We start from the raw sequence: 17,032 nt of genomic DNA, 5'->3' as shown, positions 1-17,032 counted from the left end.
GTAATCTTGAGTAATCTTTCTCGAATACAATGATAATAAAAAGAGTATAATTGTTTTCATTTCCGCAATGCCTCTAAGCCATAGCGGGATAGCAATTATCTGACAATCCTCTGAAAGGGGGTTTTGAGTATAATTTTTTGTCATTTAGTCAGAGGGACATTTCTACACTGAATGGACCAGGTTCCAGTCCATCTTCACTGTATGTGGTCTGGTAAAATATGTAAAACTAAAAGCCTACAAGTCATCATAACCATGATGTGAGCATCAGGTGAGGAATCCTGGACTTTCAACAGGTTGTACTTTCTTTAAAGTAAGCGTGCTGTCTGAATGTACTGTCACTGCAGAGAACTACTACTGCTGTTAAAAAAAAAAACAACATGTGCATGTTTGCAAATTTATATTAAAATTACACTACACCTCAATTGTCATTGTCATCATATTGCAGGGCTGTTAATGTTTGTTACAGTATGCTATCCATGCCTGTAGGCTCTTAAAATTCTGACATCAGCCAGTAGAAAGCAGGGCTGTCTTTGTCTCCACTTTGCCCGACATACAATCAGTTTCAACATGTGTTGACAAAAGTTTAATTTTTCAAGTTCCAGAAAAAGAAAGAGACATTCATTACATTTACAAACAGAATGTTTGTTTAAATTCTGCCTACGACAAAACGTCTATTACCACTGTATCTAAGAACAAAGATCTGCAAACAGTGAAATGAGAACCCAGTGCAAAAAGAAAGATAGACAACTTTTAAGACTATTCTTCCACCACCAAACAATTACAAAGTTATTTAACACTGCCAATCTACAAATAGTATGGTGGTTTATAGTTATGACATGTATGTAATCATACTTCCTCACATGACGTGAAGCGGAAATAGTGCCTATACCTCACAGCAATCCCTTTCAAATTAGAGTTACAAAAAACAATTAAATAAAATCACCTTTCAAAAAGTTACAGAATAGAGATACACAGTACAGTCTGACAGTCAGTATCTTCTCAAGACCACAACTTATAGAAGGTCATAACGTTATAAAGGACAAAATACGAGTACTGAAGATTACTCAGCCACTTCTATTGAAACTGACAAACTACATTTAGGCCAAAAATAAAAACAACTCATTCATGTTTCTCTACATTTACTTCTATCTTAATCTGTGGGTGAATCAGACGGTAATCAAACACAATAAAACATCCAACAAGAGAGGCCCATGTAGCATACATCTTTAAGAAGAGGAATGGACTGGCTTTAAATGTAAACACCTACATTCTTCAGGTGGTGTCTTCCACCTGTGGTGTATCTGTGGCTATCACTCAACAATGATATGTTTAAGTAGGTTTAAAGTCATCCAACTCAAGGGATACATATAGCAGTCTGCCAGATACCATACAAACATATTTCCTTAGATCACCAGAGGGGAAATTAAGCAATGAACAAGGTCATCTATTGTAAATGCCATATGATGGTAAATATCACCACAGACATCATTTCCTCCACCACAACGATCATGTGATTGTGTAAGAAACATATTGACAGTAAATGCACTGAAGCTGATTACTAAGACTCAGTTACACTGCACACTGTATCTTGCTATGAAGCTGATATTTTGTTGTATTGCCATTAAAACATTTGTTTCTGTAAAGTTTTCAGGGTACTACAGGCAGCTGTTGCCCCACTACCTGCATTATGTTGTTAATGTTTATCTAATGAGATATAAAGACTGCACACTAAGAACATTACAAGACCCAAGGACATCAAAAAGTAATGTCACTGTGTCATCTCCTATGCAAGCCAAACAACATCAACAACAACAGATGCATGAGGAATGATCAGCCCCAACTAAATGTTTGGCTCATACAGAACCTTTAAAATGAGCCACAATAAAGATAAACAATCATTTCAGAAAATGCTTCAGAAAACAAGGCGTAACATCCCTGTTAGTTATTAACAATTCATTCAATCCAAGTGAACATTACTACACTGAGAGGGAGACAATTATCATACCTAGAACTTCCTGATTTACTTAAATAACCTGTAAAAAACGGAAATGTACTCAAATTTCATCACTTTTCTTCAAGTACTAATGAGCCTCATGTAACTTCTTGAGAGTGTGCTCATGGTCTGAATGAAACACACAAAGCAGAGAGCATGCCAGTTGGTGACTATGAAAGGTATTCAGTAGCTTTGTCATTGGCAATGACACTAGGATGATAAGAGACTGCAGTTAAACTCCTGTGTTGTCAACATCTGAGTAATTAGGAGGGCAAAAGCAACAACACGTCATTAGAAATATCTTTCAGTTCTGGCACCTCAGCCAAGTTATCAGAAATATATACATGAAAAAGATGACAGAGATAGAGGGCTGTCTGTTATCTTTCACTGCCATAAAAAGGTTATGTCCTTGTTGATTTATGGAAGAAAAAAAAACATATTCTTCTCAAGCAAATGTTGCATTAAACCCAACCCTCAGATAGGTCACCTAAATTCTCATCTCAAGGGACTGAAAAAAGGACTTTCAAAGAAACCCAATCGGAGCAGCCAATTTGACAATATGTAAATAAAGAAAACTTATTATTATTATAAAAAAAATATTTATCAGAGGCAATCTAAAGAAATAAAAAGTGACACCAGAATAGCTGTCAAGGGGCCCAAAATGCATCAGTAAAACACTTTTCAGCACCAAGGACAGAGAAACCTGCCAAAACAGTAAAATATATCACCCTGGTTGAAAACACTGTGGCGGAGACAGAGAGTACTCACATGAACAAACAGAGACAGGTTGGCTGTGTGTGTGCTTGTATGGGTGCCTATATTAAATAAATGAATAATGAAGATGTTTTTACACATCTGGGACAGAATATATGTAACATGTCCCTACCTCAGGAGAACTATCACAATCCCCAAACGCCTCAGCAAAGTCTGATGGACTCTTCCTCAGAGTCTGGTCAGCAGGCAGTGTGTTGTCATTGTAAGAACTGACGAACTTAAAGTCACTGGTTCTAGAACCTGTAGTCAGGTAGGCGTCATAATTGTAAGCGCTGCGTAAAGTTCCTGTTCCGTCAACATCTGCGTAATTAGGAGGGAGATAAGCGCTGGGGATGGCAACTGCTCCATCAAACAACAGTCTGGGCTTTCTCCTGCGACAAAACCTCACACCCATGATGATGATGATGAAGGTCAGAAAAAAGGTGGACACAGACACCAGTGCGATGATCAGATAAGAGGTCAGTTTGGAGTTCTTCTCGTCATAAGAAATATCCTTCAGTTCTGGCACCTCAGCCAAGTTATCAGAAATCAGTAAATACATGGAACAGGTGGCAGAGAGAGAGGGCTGTCCGTTATCTTTCACTGCCACAATAAGGTTCTGTTTCATGCTGTCAGACTCAGAAATGTCCCGCTGTGTCCTGATCTCTCCGCTGTGGAGACCGATGGTGAAAAGTCCCGGATCAGTGGATTTCACTATATGATAGGACAGCCAGGCGTTCTGTCCGGAGTCCGCGTCCACCGCTATCACTTTGGACACCAGAGAGCCTCCGTGTGCAGCTTTGGGGACCAGCTCGGTCATGAAGGAGTTGCCCTCCGGGGCGGGGTACAGTATCTGAGGAGAGTTGTCATTCACATCCGACATGAAGACACTGACGGTCACGTTGCTGCTGAGCGGAGGAGAACCGTTGTCTCTGGCCATCACGTGGACTTTAAAACTCCTGAACTGTTCATAATCAAACGACCTCACAGCGTGGATCACCCCCGTGTCTCCGTTAACAGATAGATAGGAGGACACCGGGGCACCGTTCACCTCACCAGCTAACAGAGAATAAATCACTGTACCGTTTTGTCTCCAGTCGGGGTCTCGAGCAGTAACGGAACATAAAGTGGAGCCAGGTTTGTTATTTTCACTCACATATGCGCTGTAGGACTGTTCCTCAAACACAGGTGGGTTGTCGTTGATGTCTGCTACAGATAACTGAACACTTTTAGAGGAGGACAGAGGTGGAGAGCCCTCGTCAGTGGCACTGATTGTAATGTTGTAATCAGACACTAGTTCACGGTCCAGTTGTCCTGTGGTCACCAGAGAATAATAGTTTTTAATAGAAGGAACCAACTTGAAAGGGACGTTTTGCTGAATGGAGCAGCGGACCTGTTGGTTATTATTAGAATCTGCATCCTGCACGTTAATGATGCCCACCTCTGTACCAGGTGACACGTTCTCAGGTACTGGATTTGCCAGAGATTTCACATAGATTACAGGTATGTTGTCATTCACATCTGTGACATCAACAGTTACCTTTGTGTATGATGATAATCCTAATCCATCCTTTGCTTTAATGCGTAAATCATATGTTGCAACAGTTTCAAAGTCAATCGGACCATTAACTTTGATTTTGCCACTTTTACGATCAATACTAAAAACTCTCTTCACATCCTCTGAAACGTGTCCAAATTCATAAGTGACGTCTCCATTGACTCCCTGGTCTGCGTCAGTAGCGCTCACTGTGACCACTACAGTATCTACAGGAGAGTTTTCAGGCAGACTGGCTTTATAAACGGCCTGGCTGAACACTGGGGCGTTATCATTAGCATCCAGTACAGTGACGTGTATGACTACAGTACCTGATCTCTGAGGAGAGCCTCCATCTAGAGCTGTAAGGAGCAAATTGATCTCTTGTTGTTTTTCACGATCAAGCTCTCTTTCTAGAACAAGCTCTATCGTGTTTCCGTCAACAGCCAAAATGAAATTATCATTCTTTTTAAGGCTGTACTGCTGAACTGAGTTCTGTCCTACATCCGCATCGTGCGCCTCCTCCATCACAAAACGAGCTCCCCTCCCTGCCAACTCGTGAATCTCAATATTAATCAAGTCTTCTTTAAATTGTGGGGAGTTATCATTAATATCTTGAATATGAAGACTGAACGGATGCAGTTCCAGAGGATTCTCCAGAACAAGATCGCGTTTTATCACACACGACATCTTTTCTCCACAAAGCTCCTCCCGGTCGATCCTGTCGGCCACAATTAAATCTCCGGTGCTGAGATTGATGTCACAAAAACGTTTGCGGTTCCCTGCAGCATCAACGCGGGCATTCCGAGCAGACAGTTTACTCGCGTCCAGGTTAAGGCCCTTCGCTATATTCCCAATAACGGATCCGCGCTTCATTTCCTCTTGGAAGGAAAAGCTCGCGTCCCCATTCACAGCTTTCCACATCAGAAAGAAAACGAAGCAGCTCAGTCTGAGCCCCATCATGACAAGCGTTTGTTACAGAAAACAATCCTCTGTTAGATGACAAATCCAATAAAGATTATAGAGTTCAGTCAAAAGAAAATCCACAGATCTCCACAGTTAGTCTGACTGCATCCTCGGATCAACAGCAACTGAAAAATCACCCTTTTGTTGGTCTGTACACCAGAGGGTGGAGTGAAAATATCTCACGTAGGCTGGCCAATAGCGACACCATGAGTGGAGTGAAGAAATAGCAGACTTGTATATATACACGTTTTATTATCAATAGGAGTAGTATAAGTGATAGTGGTATAGTAGTAGTGTACGGTAAATGTTATAGGCTACAAGTGGCAATATAAAGGCATTATATAAATAATACATTATAATATTTTATGCACCATCATAACATAATACAGGCTATGTGAGTAATAAAATAGCAATTGTTATAATTATAGATAAGTTGCACTCATTAATTTGAAACATCAAAGCTTGTTTCCAACGTACTGTAATATGCAAACATTTTGACTGTAAATACGCGCCAAGTGTCTGAATGAAATATTATGCAGCCATAAAGTCTGTCTCTGACAGGGTGACAAAAGTTTCATTTTCAAGGTCCAGAGAGAGAAAGATACATCTATTACATTGAATTATGAATAAGAAACAACGTCTATTACAACTGTATCTTAGGAAAAAGATGTGCAAACTATGAAGAGAAAACCCAATGCAAAAAGTCAGAAAACTTGCTGATCAGACACACTACACTTAAGACTACTCTACCACCACTTAGCAACTACAAATGCATATAACACTGGAAACTACAAGTATTATGGTGGTTTATAGTTATACAGTATAATCAAACTTCCCCACATAAAATGAGGAGGAAATAGTGCCCAGCCTTCACCTCAGAGCAATTCCTTTCGTATCAAAGATGAAAACACAATTAAACAGAATCATATTTATAGTCACAGAATAGAGATACACAATACAGTCTGACAGTCAGTATCTTCTCAAGAACACAACTAACAGACAGTCATAATGTCATAAAGGACTAAATATGAGCACTGAAGATATCTCAGCCACTTCTATTGAAACAGACAAACTACATTTAGGCCTCTAAAACAAACAACTCATTCATGTTTCTCTACATTTACTTCCATTTGAAACGGTGGTTGAATCAGACAGTATTCAATCACAAAGCTCCAACAAGAGAGGCCCATGTAGCATACATGTTTAAGAAGAGGAGTGGACTGGCTTTAAATGTAAACACCTACATTCTTCAGGCGGTGTCTTCTACCTGTGATGTATATACTTATATTACACAACAATGGCACGTCTAAGTTGGTTTACAGTCATCCAACTCAAAGGAAACATATAGCAGTCTGACAGATACCATACTGATGTATTTCCTTAGATTGCCAGAGGGGAAATTTAGCAACGAACCACAGACAAAATGTTCTTTTCCACACGACCTTGTGATTGCATAAGAGACATATTGACAATAAATGTAATGAAGCCGATTACTAAGACTCAGTTACACTGGATCAATGGAACATTACTACACTGAGGGAAACGATCATCATATGAAGAACTTCCTGATTTAAATAAATAACCTGCAAACACCAGAAATGTACTCAAATGTAACCAAATAACTTTTTTGCAAGCAATAGTGAGCCTCATGTAGCCAGTTGAGAGTGTACTCGTGGTCTGAATGAAGAACAGAAGCAGAGAGCAAGCCAGTTGGTGACTATGAAAGGTATTCAGTAACTCTGTCATTGGCAATGACACGAGGATGATAAGAGACTGCAGTTAAACTCCTGTGTTGTCAACTTCTGCATAATTAGGAGGGCTAAAACAAAAAACACTCATCATAAGAAATATCCATAAGTTCTGGCACCTCAGCCAAGTTATCAGATATAAATACATGGAAAAAATGGCAGAGAGAGAGGGATGTATGTTATCTTTCACTGCCACAATAAGGTTATGTCATTGTTCTTCTAGATATTTGGAATAGAAAAAAAAATCACCTTTTTGTCAAGCAAATGTTGCATTAAACCCGACCCTCAGAGGTCACCTAAATTCTCATCTCAAGGGACAGAAAAAAGGACTTACAATGAAACCCAATCGGAGCAGCGACTTATTCAATTGACAATATGTAAATAAAGAAAACCTATTATTATTATTATTATCATAACCTATATTATCAAAAAATATACATAGAGACCATCTAAAGAAATAAAAGTCAGCAAGTCAAAAAAGTGACAACAGAATAGATGTCAAGGGGCCCAAATTGCATCAGAAAATCACTCTTCAGCACCAAGGACAGAGAAACCAGCCAAATATATCCCCCTGGTTGAAAACGGTGTGACAGAGAGAGAGAGCAATCACATGAAAAAGCAGAGACAAGTTAGCTGTGTGTGTGCTTGTGTTGGTGCCTGAAGATGTTTTACACATCTGGGACAGATTATATGTTACATGTGCCTACCTCAGGAGAACTATCACAATCCCCAAACGCCTCAGCAAAGTCTGATGGACTCTTCCTCAGAGTCTGGTCAGCAGGCAGTGTGTTGTCATTGTAAGAACTGACGAACTTAAAGTCACTGGTTCTAGAACCTGTTGTCAGGTAGGCGTCATAGTTGTAAGCGCTGCGTAAAGTTCCTGTTCCGTCAACATCTGCGTAATTAGGAGGGAGATAAGCGCTGGGGATGGCAACTGCTCCATCAAACAACAGTCTGGGCTTTCTCCTGCGACAAAACCTCACACCCAGGATGATGATGATGAAGGTCAGAAAAAAGGTGGACACAGACACTAGCGCGATGATCAGATAAGAGGTCAGTTTGGAGTTCTTCTCATCATAAGAAATATCCTTCAGTTCTGGCACCTCAGCCAAGTTATCAGAAATCAGTAAATACATGGAACAGGTGGCAGAGAGAGAGGGCTGTCCGTTATCTTTCACTGCCACAATAAGGTTCTGTTTCATGCTGTCAGACTCAGAAATGTCCCGCTGTGTCCTGATCTCTCCGCTGTGGAGACCGATAGTGAAAAGTCCCGGATCAGTGGATTTGACTATATGATAGGACAGCCAGGCGTTCTGTCCGGAGTCCGCGTCCACCGCTATCACTTTGGACACCATAGAGCCTCCGTGTGCAGCTTTGGGGACCAGCTCGGTCATGAAGGAGTTGCCCTCCGGGGCGGGGTACAGTATCTGAGGAGAGTTGTCATTCACATCCGATATGAAGACACTGACGGTCACGTTGCTGCTGAGCGGAGGAGAACCGTTGTCTCTGGCCATCACGTGGACTTTAAAACTCCTGAACTGTTCATAATCAAACGACCTCACAGCGTGGATCACCCCCGTGTCTCCGTTAACAGATAGATAGGAGGACACCGGGGCACCGTTCACCTCACCAGCTAACAGAGAATAAATCACTGTACCGTTTTGTCTCCAGTCGGGGTCCCGAGCAGTAACGGAACATAAAGTGGAGCCAGGTTTGTTATTTTCACTCACATATGCGCTGTAGGACTGTTCCTCAAACACAGGTGGGTTGTCGTTGATGTCTGCTACAGATAACTGAACACTTTTAGAGGAGGACAGAGGTGGAGAGCCCTCGTCAGTGGCACTGATTGTAATGTTGTAATCAGACACTAGTTCACGGTCCAGCTGTCCTGTGGTCACCAGAGAATAATAGTTTTTAATAGAGGGAACCAACTTAAAAGGGACGTTTTGCTGAATGGAGCAGCGGACCTGTTGGTTATTATTAGAATCTGCATCCTGCACGTTAATGATGCCCACCTCTGTACCAGGTGACACGTTCTCAGGTACTGGATTTGCCAGAGATTTCACATAGATTACAGGTATGTTGTCATTGACATCTGTGACATCAACGGTTACCTTTGTGTATGATGATAATCCTAATCCATCCTTTGCTTTAATGCGTAAATCATATGTTGCAACAGTTTCAAAGTCAATCGGACCATTAACTTTGATTTTGCCACTTTTACGATCAATACTAAAAACTCTCTTCACATCATCAGTAACATGTCCAAATTCGTATGTTACATCTCCATTGACTCCCTGGTCTGCGTCAGTAGCGCTCACTGTGACCACTACAGTATCTACAGGAGAGTTTTCAGGCAGACTGGCTTTATAAACGGCCTGGCTGAACACTGGGGCGTTATCATTAGCATCCAGCACAGTGACGTGTATGACTACAGTACCTGATCTCTGAGGAGAGCCTCCATCTAGAGCTGTGAGGAGCAAATTAATCTCTTGTTGTTTTTCACGATCAAGCTCCTTTTCTAGAACAAGCTCTATCGTGTTTCCATCAACAGCCAAAATGAAATTATCATTCTTTTTAAGGCTGTACTGCTGAACTGAGTTCTGTCCTACATCTGCATCGTGCGCCTCCTCCATCACAAAACGAGCTCCCCTGACTGCCGACTCTCTAATTTCTATGTTAATCAAGTCTTCTTTAAATTGTGGGGAGTTATCATTAATATCTTGAATATGAAGACTGAACGGATGCAGTTCCAGAGGATTCTCCAGAACAAAATCGCGTTTTATCACACACGACATCTTTTCTCCACAAAGCTCCTCCCGGTCGATCCTGTCGGCCACAATTAAATCTCCGGTGCTGAGATTGATGTCACAATAACGTTTGCGGTTCCCTGCAGCATCAACGCGGGCATTCCGAGCAGACAGTTTACTCGCGTCCATGTTAAGGCCCTTCGCTATATTCCCAATAACGGATCCGCGCTTCATTTCCTCTTGGAAAGAAAAGCTCGCGTCCCCATTCACAGCTTTCCACATCAGAAAGAAAACGAAGCAGCTCAGTCTGAGCCCCATCATGACAAGCGTTTGTTACAGAAAACAATCCTCTGTTAGATGACAAATCCAATAAAGATTATAGAGTTCAGTCAAAAGAAAATCCACAGATCTCCACAGTTACTCTGACTGCATCCTCGGATCAACAGCAACTGAAAAATCACCCTTTTGTTGGTCTGTACACCAGAGGGTGGAGTGGAAATATCTCACGTAGGCTGGCCAATAGCGACACCATGAGTGGAATGAAGAAATAGCAGACTTGTATGTATGCAAGTTTTACTATTAATAGGAGTAGTATTACTGCTAGTGGTATAGTAGTAGTATACTGTAAATGTTATAGGCTACAAGTGGCAATAAAAAGGAATTATGTAAATAATATATTATATGCACCATCATAACACAATACAGGCTATGTGAGTAAGAAAATAGCAATTGTTATAATTATAGATGAGTTGCACTCATTAATTTGAAACATCGAAGCTTGTTTCCAACGTACTGTAATATGCAAACATTTTGAATGAAAATAACACGCCAAGTGTCCTAATGAAATAGTATGCAGCCATAAAGTATGTCTCTAACAGGTCAATCCTCCAGTAGACTTAGGCAAAAACCTCTTGAATAAAATACATACTTATAATTTATCAAAATGCAAAGACAGAGACGAATAAGTCAAATCATATCTGTTGAAAAGCATGAAGACACTATCAAGCCCTAAAAAAGTGGACATCCTGCAAAGGACTACCTCAGGAAATCAGAACATACTGAAATATTACTCTGCTGAGAGACAGACAGACAGATCTGCCCCCCAATGTCACTCAAAGGTTTTAGAACACCATATATCTGACGTTTTTGACTGAATATAAATAACGTATTCATACACTAAAGGTAGTAAATATGACGAGAATGAAGATAGAAACTTAAGTATAAAGCATAAAACTGCAAACTGCACCCTGAATATTGTCTGTCAGATATCAGTTTCAATATGTGTTGACAAAAGTTTCATTTTTCAAGGTCAAGAAAGAGAAAGAGACATCCATTACATTAAATTATGAATAAATAAACAACATCTATTACTACTGTATCTTAGGACAAAGACGTTCAAACTATGAAGACAAAAACGCCAAAGCAAAAAGTCAGGACACTTGCTGTGGAGACACACTCTTAAGACTACTCTAACACCACTAAACAACTACAAACTTATATAACACTAGAAACCACAAATATTATGGTGGTTTATAGTTATACAGTATAATCATACTTCCCCACATAAGATGGAGAGGAAATTGTACCCAGCCTACACCTCACAGCAATTAATTTCTTATCAAAGATGAAAACACAATTAAACAGAATCATATTTCAAAAGGTCACAGAATAGAGAGACACACAAGAGTCTGACAGTCAGTATCTTCTCAAAAAACACAACTAACAGACAGTCATAATGTTATAAAGGACTACATATTAGCATTGAAGATATCTCAGCCACTTCTATTGAAACAGACAAACTACATTTAGGCCTCTAATACAAACAACTCATTCATGTTTCTCTACATTTACTTCCATTTTAAACTGTGGTTGAATCAGACAGCATTCAAACACAAAGCTCCTACAAGAGAGGCCTATGTAGCATACATGTTTAAGAAGAGGAGTGGACTGGTTGTAACACCTACATTCTTCAGGCAGTGTCTTCTACCTGTGATGTATATGCTGCTTTTACACAACAATGGCACGTCTAAGTTACAGTCATCCAACTCAAGGGATACATATAGCAGTAAGACAGATACCATACTGATATATTTCCTTAGATTGCCAGAGGGGAAATTTAGCAACGAACCACAGACATAATTTACTTTTCCACAACGACCATGTGATTGCATAAGAGACATATTGACAATAAATGTATTGAAGTCGAATACTAAGCCTCAGTTACACCGGACACTATGTTGCCATCAACAACAACAGATCCTTAAGGAATGATCAGCCCCAACTAAGTTATTGGCTCATACAGAGGCTTTAAAATGCACCACAATAGAAAGAAACCGTTAGTTAAACACAATTCATTGGATCAATGGAATATTACTACACTGAGAGAAACAATCATCATATCAAGAACTTCCAGATTTAAATAAATACCCTGCAAACACCAGAAATGTACTCAAATGTAACACAATAACTTTTTTTCAAGCACTAATGAGCCTCATGTAGCCAGTTGAGAGTGTACTCGTGGTCTGAGTGAAGCACAGAAGCAGAGAGCATGCCAGTTGGTGACTATGAAAGGTATTCAGTAACTTTGTCATTGACAATGACACAAGGATGATAAGAGACTGCAGTTAAACTCCTGTGTTGTCAACATCTGCGTAATTAGGAGGGCTAAAAGCAACAACAATCATCATAAGAAATATTCTTCAGTTCTGGCAACCCAGCCAAGTTATCAGAAAAAAATATATGGAAAAAATGGCAGAGAGAGTGGGTTGTCCGTTATCTTTCACTGCCACAATAAGGTTATGTCCTTGTTCTTGTTGATTTTGGAAGAAAAAAAATATATATATTTTTCTCGAGCAAATGTTGCATTAAACCCAACCCTCAGAGAGGTCACCTAAATTTTCATCTCAAGTGACTTAAAATGAACCCCAATCGGAGCAGCCACTTATTAAAATTGACAATATGTAAATAAAGAAAACCTATTATTATGATAACCTATATTATCAAAAAAATATATATCAGAGGCAATCTAAAGAAATAAAACTCAGCAAGACAAAAAAGCTACAACAGAATAGATGTCAAGGGGCCCAAGATGCATCAGTAAATCACTGTTCAGCACCAAGGACAGAGAAACCAGCCAAGACAATCAAATATATACCCCTGGTTGAAAAAAGTGAGAGAGTGAGGGCAACCACATGAACAAAAAGACACAAGTTGGCTGTGTGTGTGCTTGTCTGGATGCATGTATAAAATGATTGAATATTGAAGATGTTTTACACATCTGGGACAGAATATATGTAACATGTGCCTACCTCAGGAGAACTTTCACAATCCCCAAATGCCTCAGCAAAGTCTGTTGGACTTTTCCTCAGAGTCTGGTCAGCAGGCAGTGTGTTGTCATTGTAAGAACTGACGAACTTAAAGTCACTGGTTCTAGAACCTGTTGTCAGGTAGGCGTCATAGTTGTAAGCGCTGCGTAAAGTTCCTGTTCCGTCAACATCTGCGTAATTAGGAGGGAGATAAGCGCTGGGGATGGCAACTGCTCCATCAAACAACAGTCTGGGCTTTCTCCTGCGACAAAACCTCACACCCAGGATGATGATGATGAAGGTCAGAAAAAAGGTGGACACAGACACCAGAGCGATGATCAGATAAGAGGTCAGCTTGGAGTTCTTCTCATCATAAGAAATATCCTTCAGTTCTGGCACCTCAGCCAAGTTATCAGAAATCAGTAAATACATGGAGCAGGTGGCAGAGAGAGAGGGCTGTCCGTTATCTTTCACTGCCACAATAAGGTTCTGTTTCATGCTGTCAGACTCAGAAATGTCCCGCTGTGTCCTGATCTCTCCGCTGTGGAGACCGATGGTGAAAAGTCCCGGATCAGTGGATTTCACTATATGATAGGACAGCCAGGCGTTCTGTCCGGAGTCTGCGTCCACCGCTATCACTTTGGACACCAGAGAGCCTCCGTGTGCAGCTTTGGGGACCAGCTCGGTCATGAAGGAGTTGCCCTCCGGGGCGGGGTACAGTATCTGAGGAGAGTTGTCATTCACATCCGATATGAAGACACTGACGGTCACGTTGCTGCTGAGCGGAGGAGAACCGTTGTCTCTGGCCATCACGTGGACTTTAAAACTCCTGAACTGTTCATAATCAAACGACCTCACAGCGTGGATCACCCCCGTGTCTCCGTTAACAGATAGATAGGAGGACACCGGGGCACCGTTCACCTCACCAGCTAACAGAGAATAAATCACTGTACCGTTTTGTCTCCAGTCGGGGTCTCGAGCAGTAACGGAACATAAAGTGGAGCCAGGTTTGTTATTTTCACTCACATATGCGCTGTAGGACTGTTCCTCAAACACAGGTGGGTTGTCGTTGATGTCTGCTACAGATAACTGAACAGTTTTAGAGGAGGACAGAGGTGGAGAGCCCTCGTCAGTGGCACTGATTGTAATGTTGTAATCAGACACTAGTTCACGGTCCAGTTGTCCTGTGGTCACCAGAGAATAATAGTTTTTAATAGAAGGAACCAACTTAAAAGGGACGTTTTGCTGAATGGAGCAGCGGACCTGTCTGTTATTCTCAGAGTCTCTATCCTGCACGTTAATGATGCCCACCTCTGTACCAGGTGACACGTTCTCAGATATGGGGTTAGTCAGTGATTTTAGGTTTATAACTGGGGCGTTGTCATTTATATCAGTAATCTCAATAATCAACGATGCATATGAGGCCAATCCCAGACCATCTTTGGCGCTAATCTGCAATTCATATGAGGATTCTTTTTCATAATCAATAGATCCAGCCACTCTAACTTCTCCTGTTTTAGGGTTTAGAGAGAAAACTTGGTTTTCATCTGAAACATGATCAAATCCATAGATAACTTCGCTATTGAAACCTTCATCTGCATCAGTAGCGCTCACTGTGATCACCAATGTATCCAGAGGAGAGTTTTCATGCAGACTGGCTTTATAAACGGCCTGGCTAAACACTGGTACGTTATCATTAGCATCCAGTACAGTGACGTGTATGACTACAGTACCTGATCTCTGAGGAGAGCCTCCATCAAATGCGGTAAGCAACAACATTATCTCTTTTTTGTCTTCTCTGTCTAATTCTTTGTCCAAAACTAATTCGCCATATTTTCGTCCAACCCCCTTTGTCTTTACATTTAATTTGAAATGATCATTCTGCTGAAGTGAGTAGCTCTGAACAGCATTTTCTCCGATGTCTCCATCGTGTGCCTCATCCAAGAGAAAACTTGCACCCTTATCTGCGGATTCCCGTATTTCAAAATTAAGCGACTCCTCTTTAAACTGAGGTGAATTATCATTAATATCTTGAACTCGGATACTAATACGGTGCAGCTCTAAAGGATTTTCTAGCACGAGTTCCTGTTTAAGAACACATGATGGCTTTTTCGCACAAAGCCCTTCTCTGTCGATCCTTTCTTGTATGATCAATTCTCCGGTGTTGAGATTTACACCGCAGTACTGGACGCTGTTATCCTCAGTATCGATACGGGCCTTACGAGCAGACAGTCTGCCCAAATCAAGTCCCAGATCCTTAGCGATATTTCCGATTACAGATCCACGTTTCATCTCCTCCGGGATAGAGTAGCTCACGTCTCCATAGACGGGGTGGAGGACAAGAAAAACAAAAGCAAGGCCGCAGAGCAGCGAAATTTTGCTGCATCCCATCGTTACCTCGAGACAGACCACTACTGCTGCCAAGTATGTCAAAATATATCCACAATGCAGCTGTGATTTCCTCCAATATACTAAATCTTCACACTACGGTCATATCACGAAGCGTTTTTGTCAACTACGATACAACAGCTGAATCAGGCTTTAAATTCGCTGAGACAGAAGGGTGGAGAATGACCGAGCCCTCTCGTTTACTGGTACACACTGACACCATGAGTATTTGTCTGGGTATAACAAGGCGATGTAGGATTTCTGATGTGCTTAAATATAGACTAGTTCAGAGAACATTATTAATAAAAAACAACAATGACAACAACAACATTACTACTACTACTACTATTACTAGTAATAATAATACTACTAATAATAGATTTACCATTTTAGGATTAACATACCTTGATACAAGACTGCTCATATCCCCACATAAAACTATTCAAACTGTGTCTCCAAAATAATCCAATGCTTTCAAATATTTTTTGGCATATTAAAATATAGACAACACATACACTAAGAGGGGGGACAGTTTCATTTTAGATAAAGAAAAAAGAAAAAAGAGGAAAATATTGTTCAATATATTCTTGTGTATCATTTTTGCTCACACACCATTTTAGTTGCTGGGATCGAAATATGTGAAAAAAGTAATTGAAGCATGTTAGTCAATGATATTAAACCTATTGAACGATCACTTGGAATTGTATACTGTAAATTGATGTGTTGTGTGCCTCCAACCATATCACCAACAGTTTATACTTTATGTTAATGCACTGTAAAGACACGCATATCTACTTGTTATTATGATTGTCCTGAAAGATTTTTGGCAACTTGGAGGAGACAAAAACATCTGACACATATTTCTCTCCAAAATAATGTCTTTGTTTGAATACTTGAATCTTCCCTGATGATGAGCAACAAAATAGTATTTGTATTGTTGTTGTTGATGTTGTTGTTGTTTACTACTAAACAACATTAGTAACAAAAGACATATATTTTCAGATATAGCTTTACACATGGTGCTGTTGTTCACTGATTTAACTCTGAATGTTGGCACACTTTCAGAAAGAATGACCAACAGCTGTTACCAAGCTCAAGAAAACAATGCTGCCATTTCATTTATTACATTAGAACAGTGAAATGCCTCAGATAAAACAGTATGAGTCTGATGGACAAAATAATAGTTCTGTGAGGTCCTTTGTCTAAAACGGGATGCAATGTCTTGCATTTGAATGGAAAGATGATTTTAACACGTTTCACTCTCTTGCTGGAACCTTTGTTTACTTCATTATCACTGGCAAGAAAAGTTAAATTAGTACATGAAAAAAGTGTCTTATAATAGCTGCCTAAGACATCACCATTATGAAAATCATCTGTGGATTTAGAAACTGTTTCCTTGAGTGTAATAATTATTTCAAAGATATTTCAAACTATTTCCCTGATTATGAACTTATAGAATAAATAAAGACTTTTGTAATCAGGTTCGCACAAGGACAACAAAAGACAATGGTGTGTACCAAGGAAAAGAAAATTTAAAAAAATTGTGCAGACACCTGGAAAGGAGATATAACCTACCATATTATGTCAACATGAGC

General features: G+C 40.2%; 5 protein-coding genes across 6 annotated transcripts in view; all 5 read right to left on the bottom strand.

Annotated features, from left to right (window-relative positions):
* LOC119493928 (protocadherin gamma-A11-like) overlaps positions 1-5,357 on the bottom strand; it is a 29,000-nt gene extending 23,643 nt beyond the window's left edge. The window contains exon 1 of the mRNA XM_037779443.1: positions 2,880-5,357. Coding sequence (XP_037635371.1) covers positions 2,880-5,243 — 2,364 coding nt within the window. The 5' untranslated portion in view covers positions 5,244-5,357. The remainder of the gene's footprint in view (positions 1-2,879) is intronic.
* LOC119493899 (protocadherin gamma-A3-like) overlaps positions 1-17,032 on the bottom strand; it is a 131,788-nt gene that overhangs the window by 29,046 nt on the left and 85,710 nt on the right. The window lies entirely within an intron of this gene.
* LOC119493873 (protocadherin gamma-C5-like) overlaps positions 1-17,032 on the bottom strand; it is a 223,100-nt gene that overhangs the window by 192,709 nt on the left and 13,359 nt on the right. The gene's annotated exons all lie outside the window — the stretch shown is intronic.
* On the bottom strand, positions 7,360-10,228 carry LOC119493927 (protocadherin gamma-A11-like). The gene has a single exon (XM_037779441.1). The coding sequence runs from the start codon at positions 10,063-10,065 to the stop codon at positions 7,681-7,683; it is 2,385 nt and encodes a 794-aa protein (XP_037635369.1). The 5' UTR covers positions 10,066-10,228; the 3' UTR covers positions 7,360-7,680.
* LOC119494892 (protocadherin beta-15-like) lies at positions 13,014-15,570 on the bottom strand. The gene has a single exon (XM_037781112.1). The coding sequence runs from the start codon at positions 15,438-15,440 to the stop codon at positions 13,014-13,016; it is 2,427 nt and encodes an 808-aa protein (XP_037637040.1). The 5' UTR covers positions 15,441-15,570.

The sequence above is a fragment of the Sebastes umbrosus genome, chromosome 9, assembly GCF_015220745.1.
Source record: "Sebastes umbrosus isolate fSebUmb1 chromosome 9, fSebUmb1.pri, whole genome shotgun sequence".
Classification (NCBI taxonomy): Eukaryota; Metazoa; Chordata; class Actinopteri; order Perciformes; family Sebastidae; genus Sebastes; species Sebastes umbrosus.
Note: the sequence above shows the minus strand (reverse complement) of the source record. Positions and strands in the feature narration are given on the sequence as shown.

Bases quoted from the DNA above. Each gene is read 5' to 3' on its own strand.
- LOC119493927 (XM_037779441.1), bottom strand. From the start codon at position 10,065: ATGATGGGGCTCAGACTGAGCTGCTTCGTTTTCTTTCTGATGTGGAAA.
- LOC119494892 (XM_037781112.1), bottom strand. From the start codon at position 15,440: ATGGGATGCAGCAAAATTTCGCTGCTCTGCGGCCTTGCTTTTGTTTTT.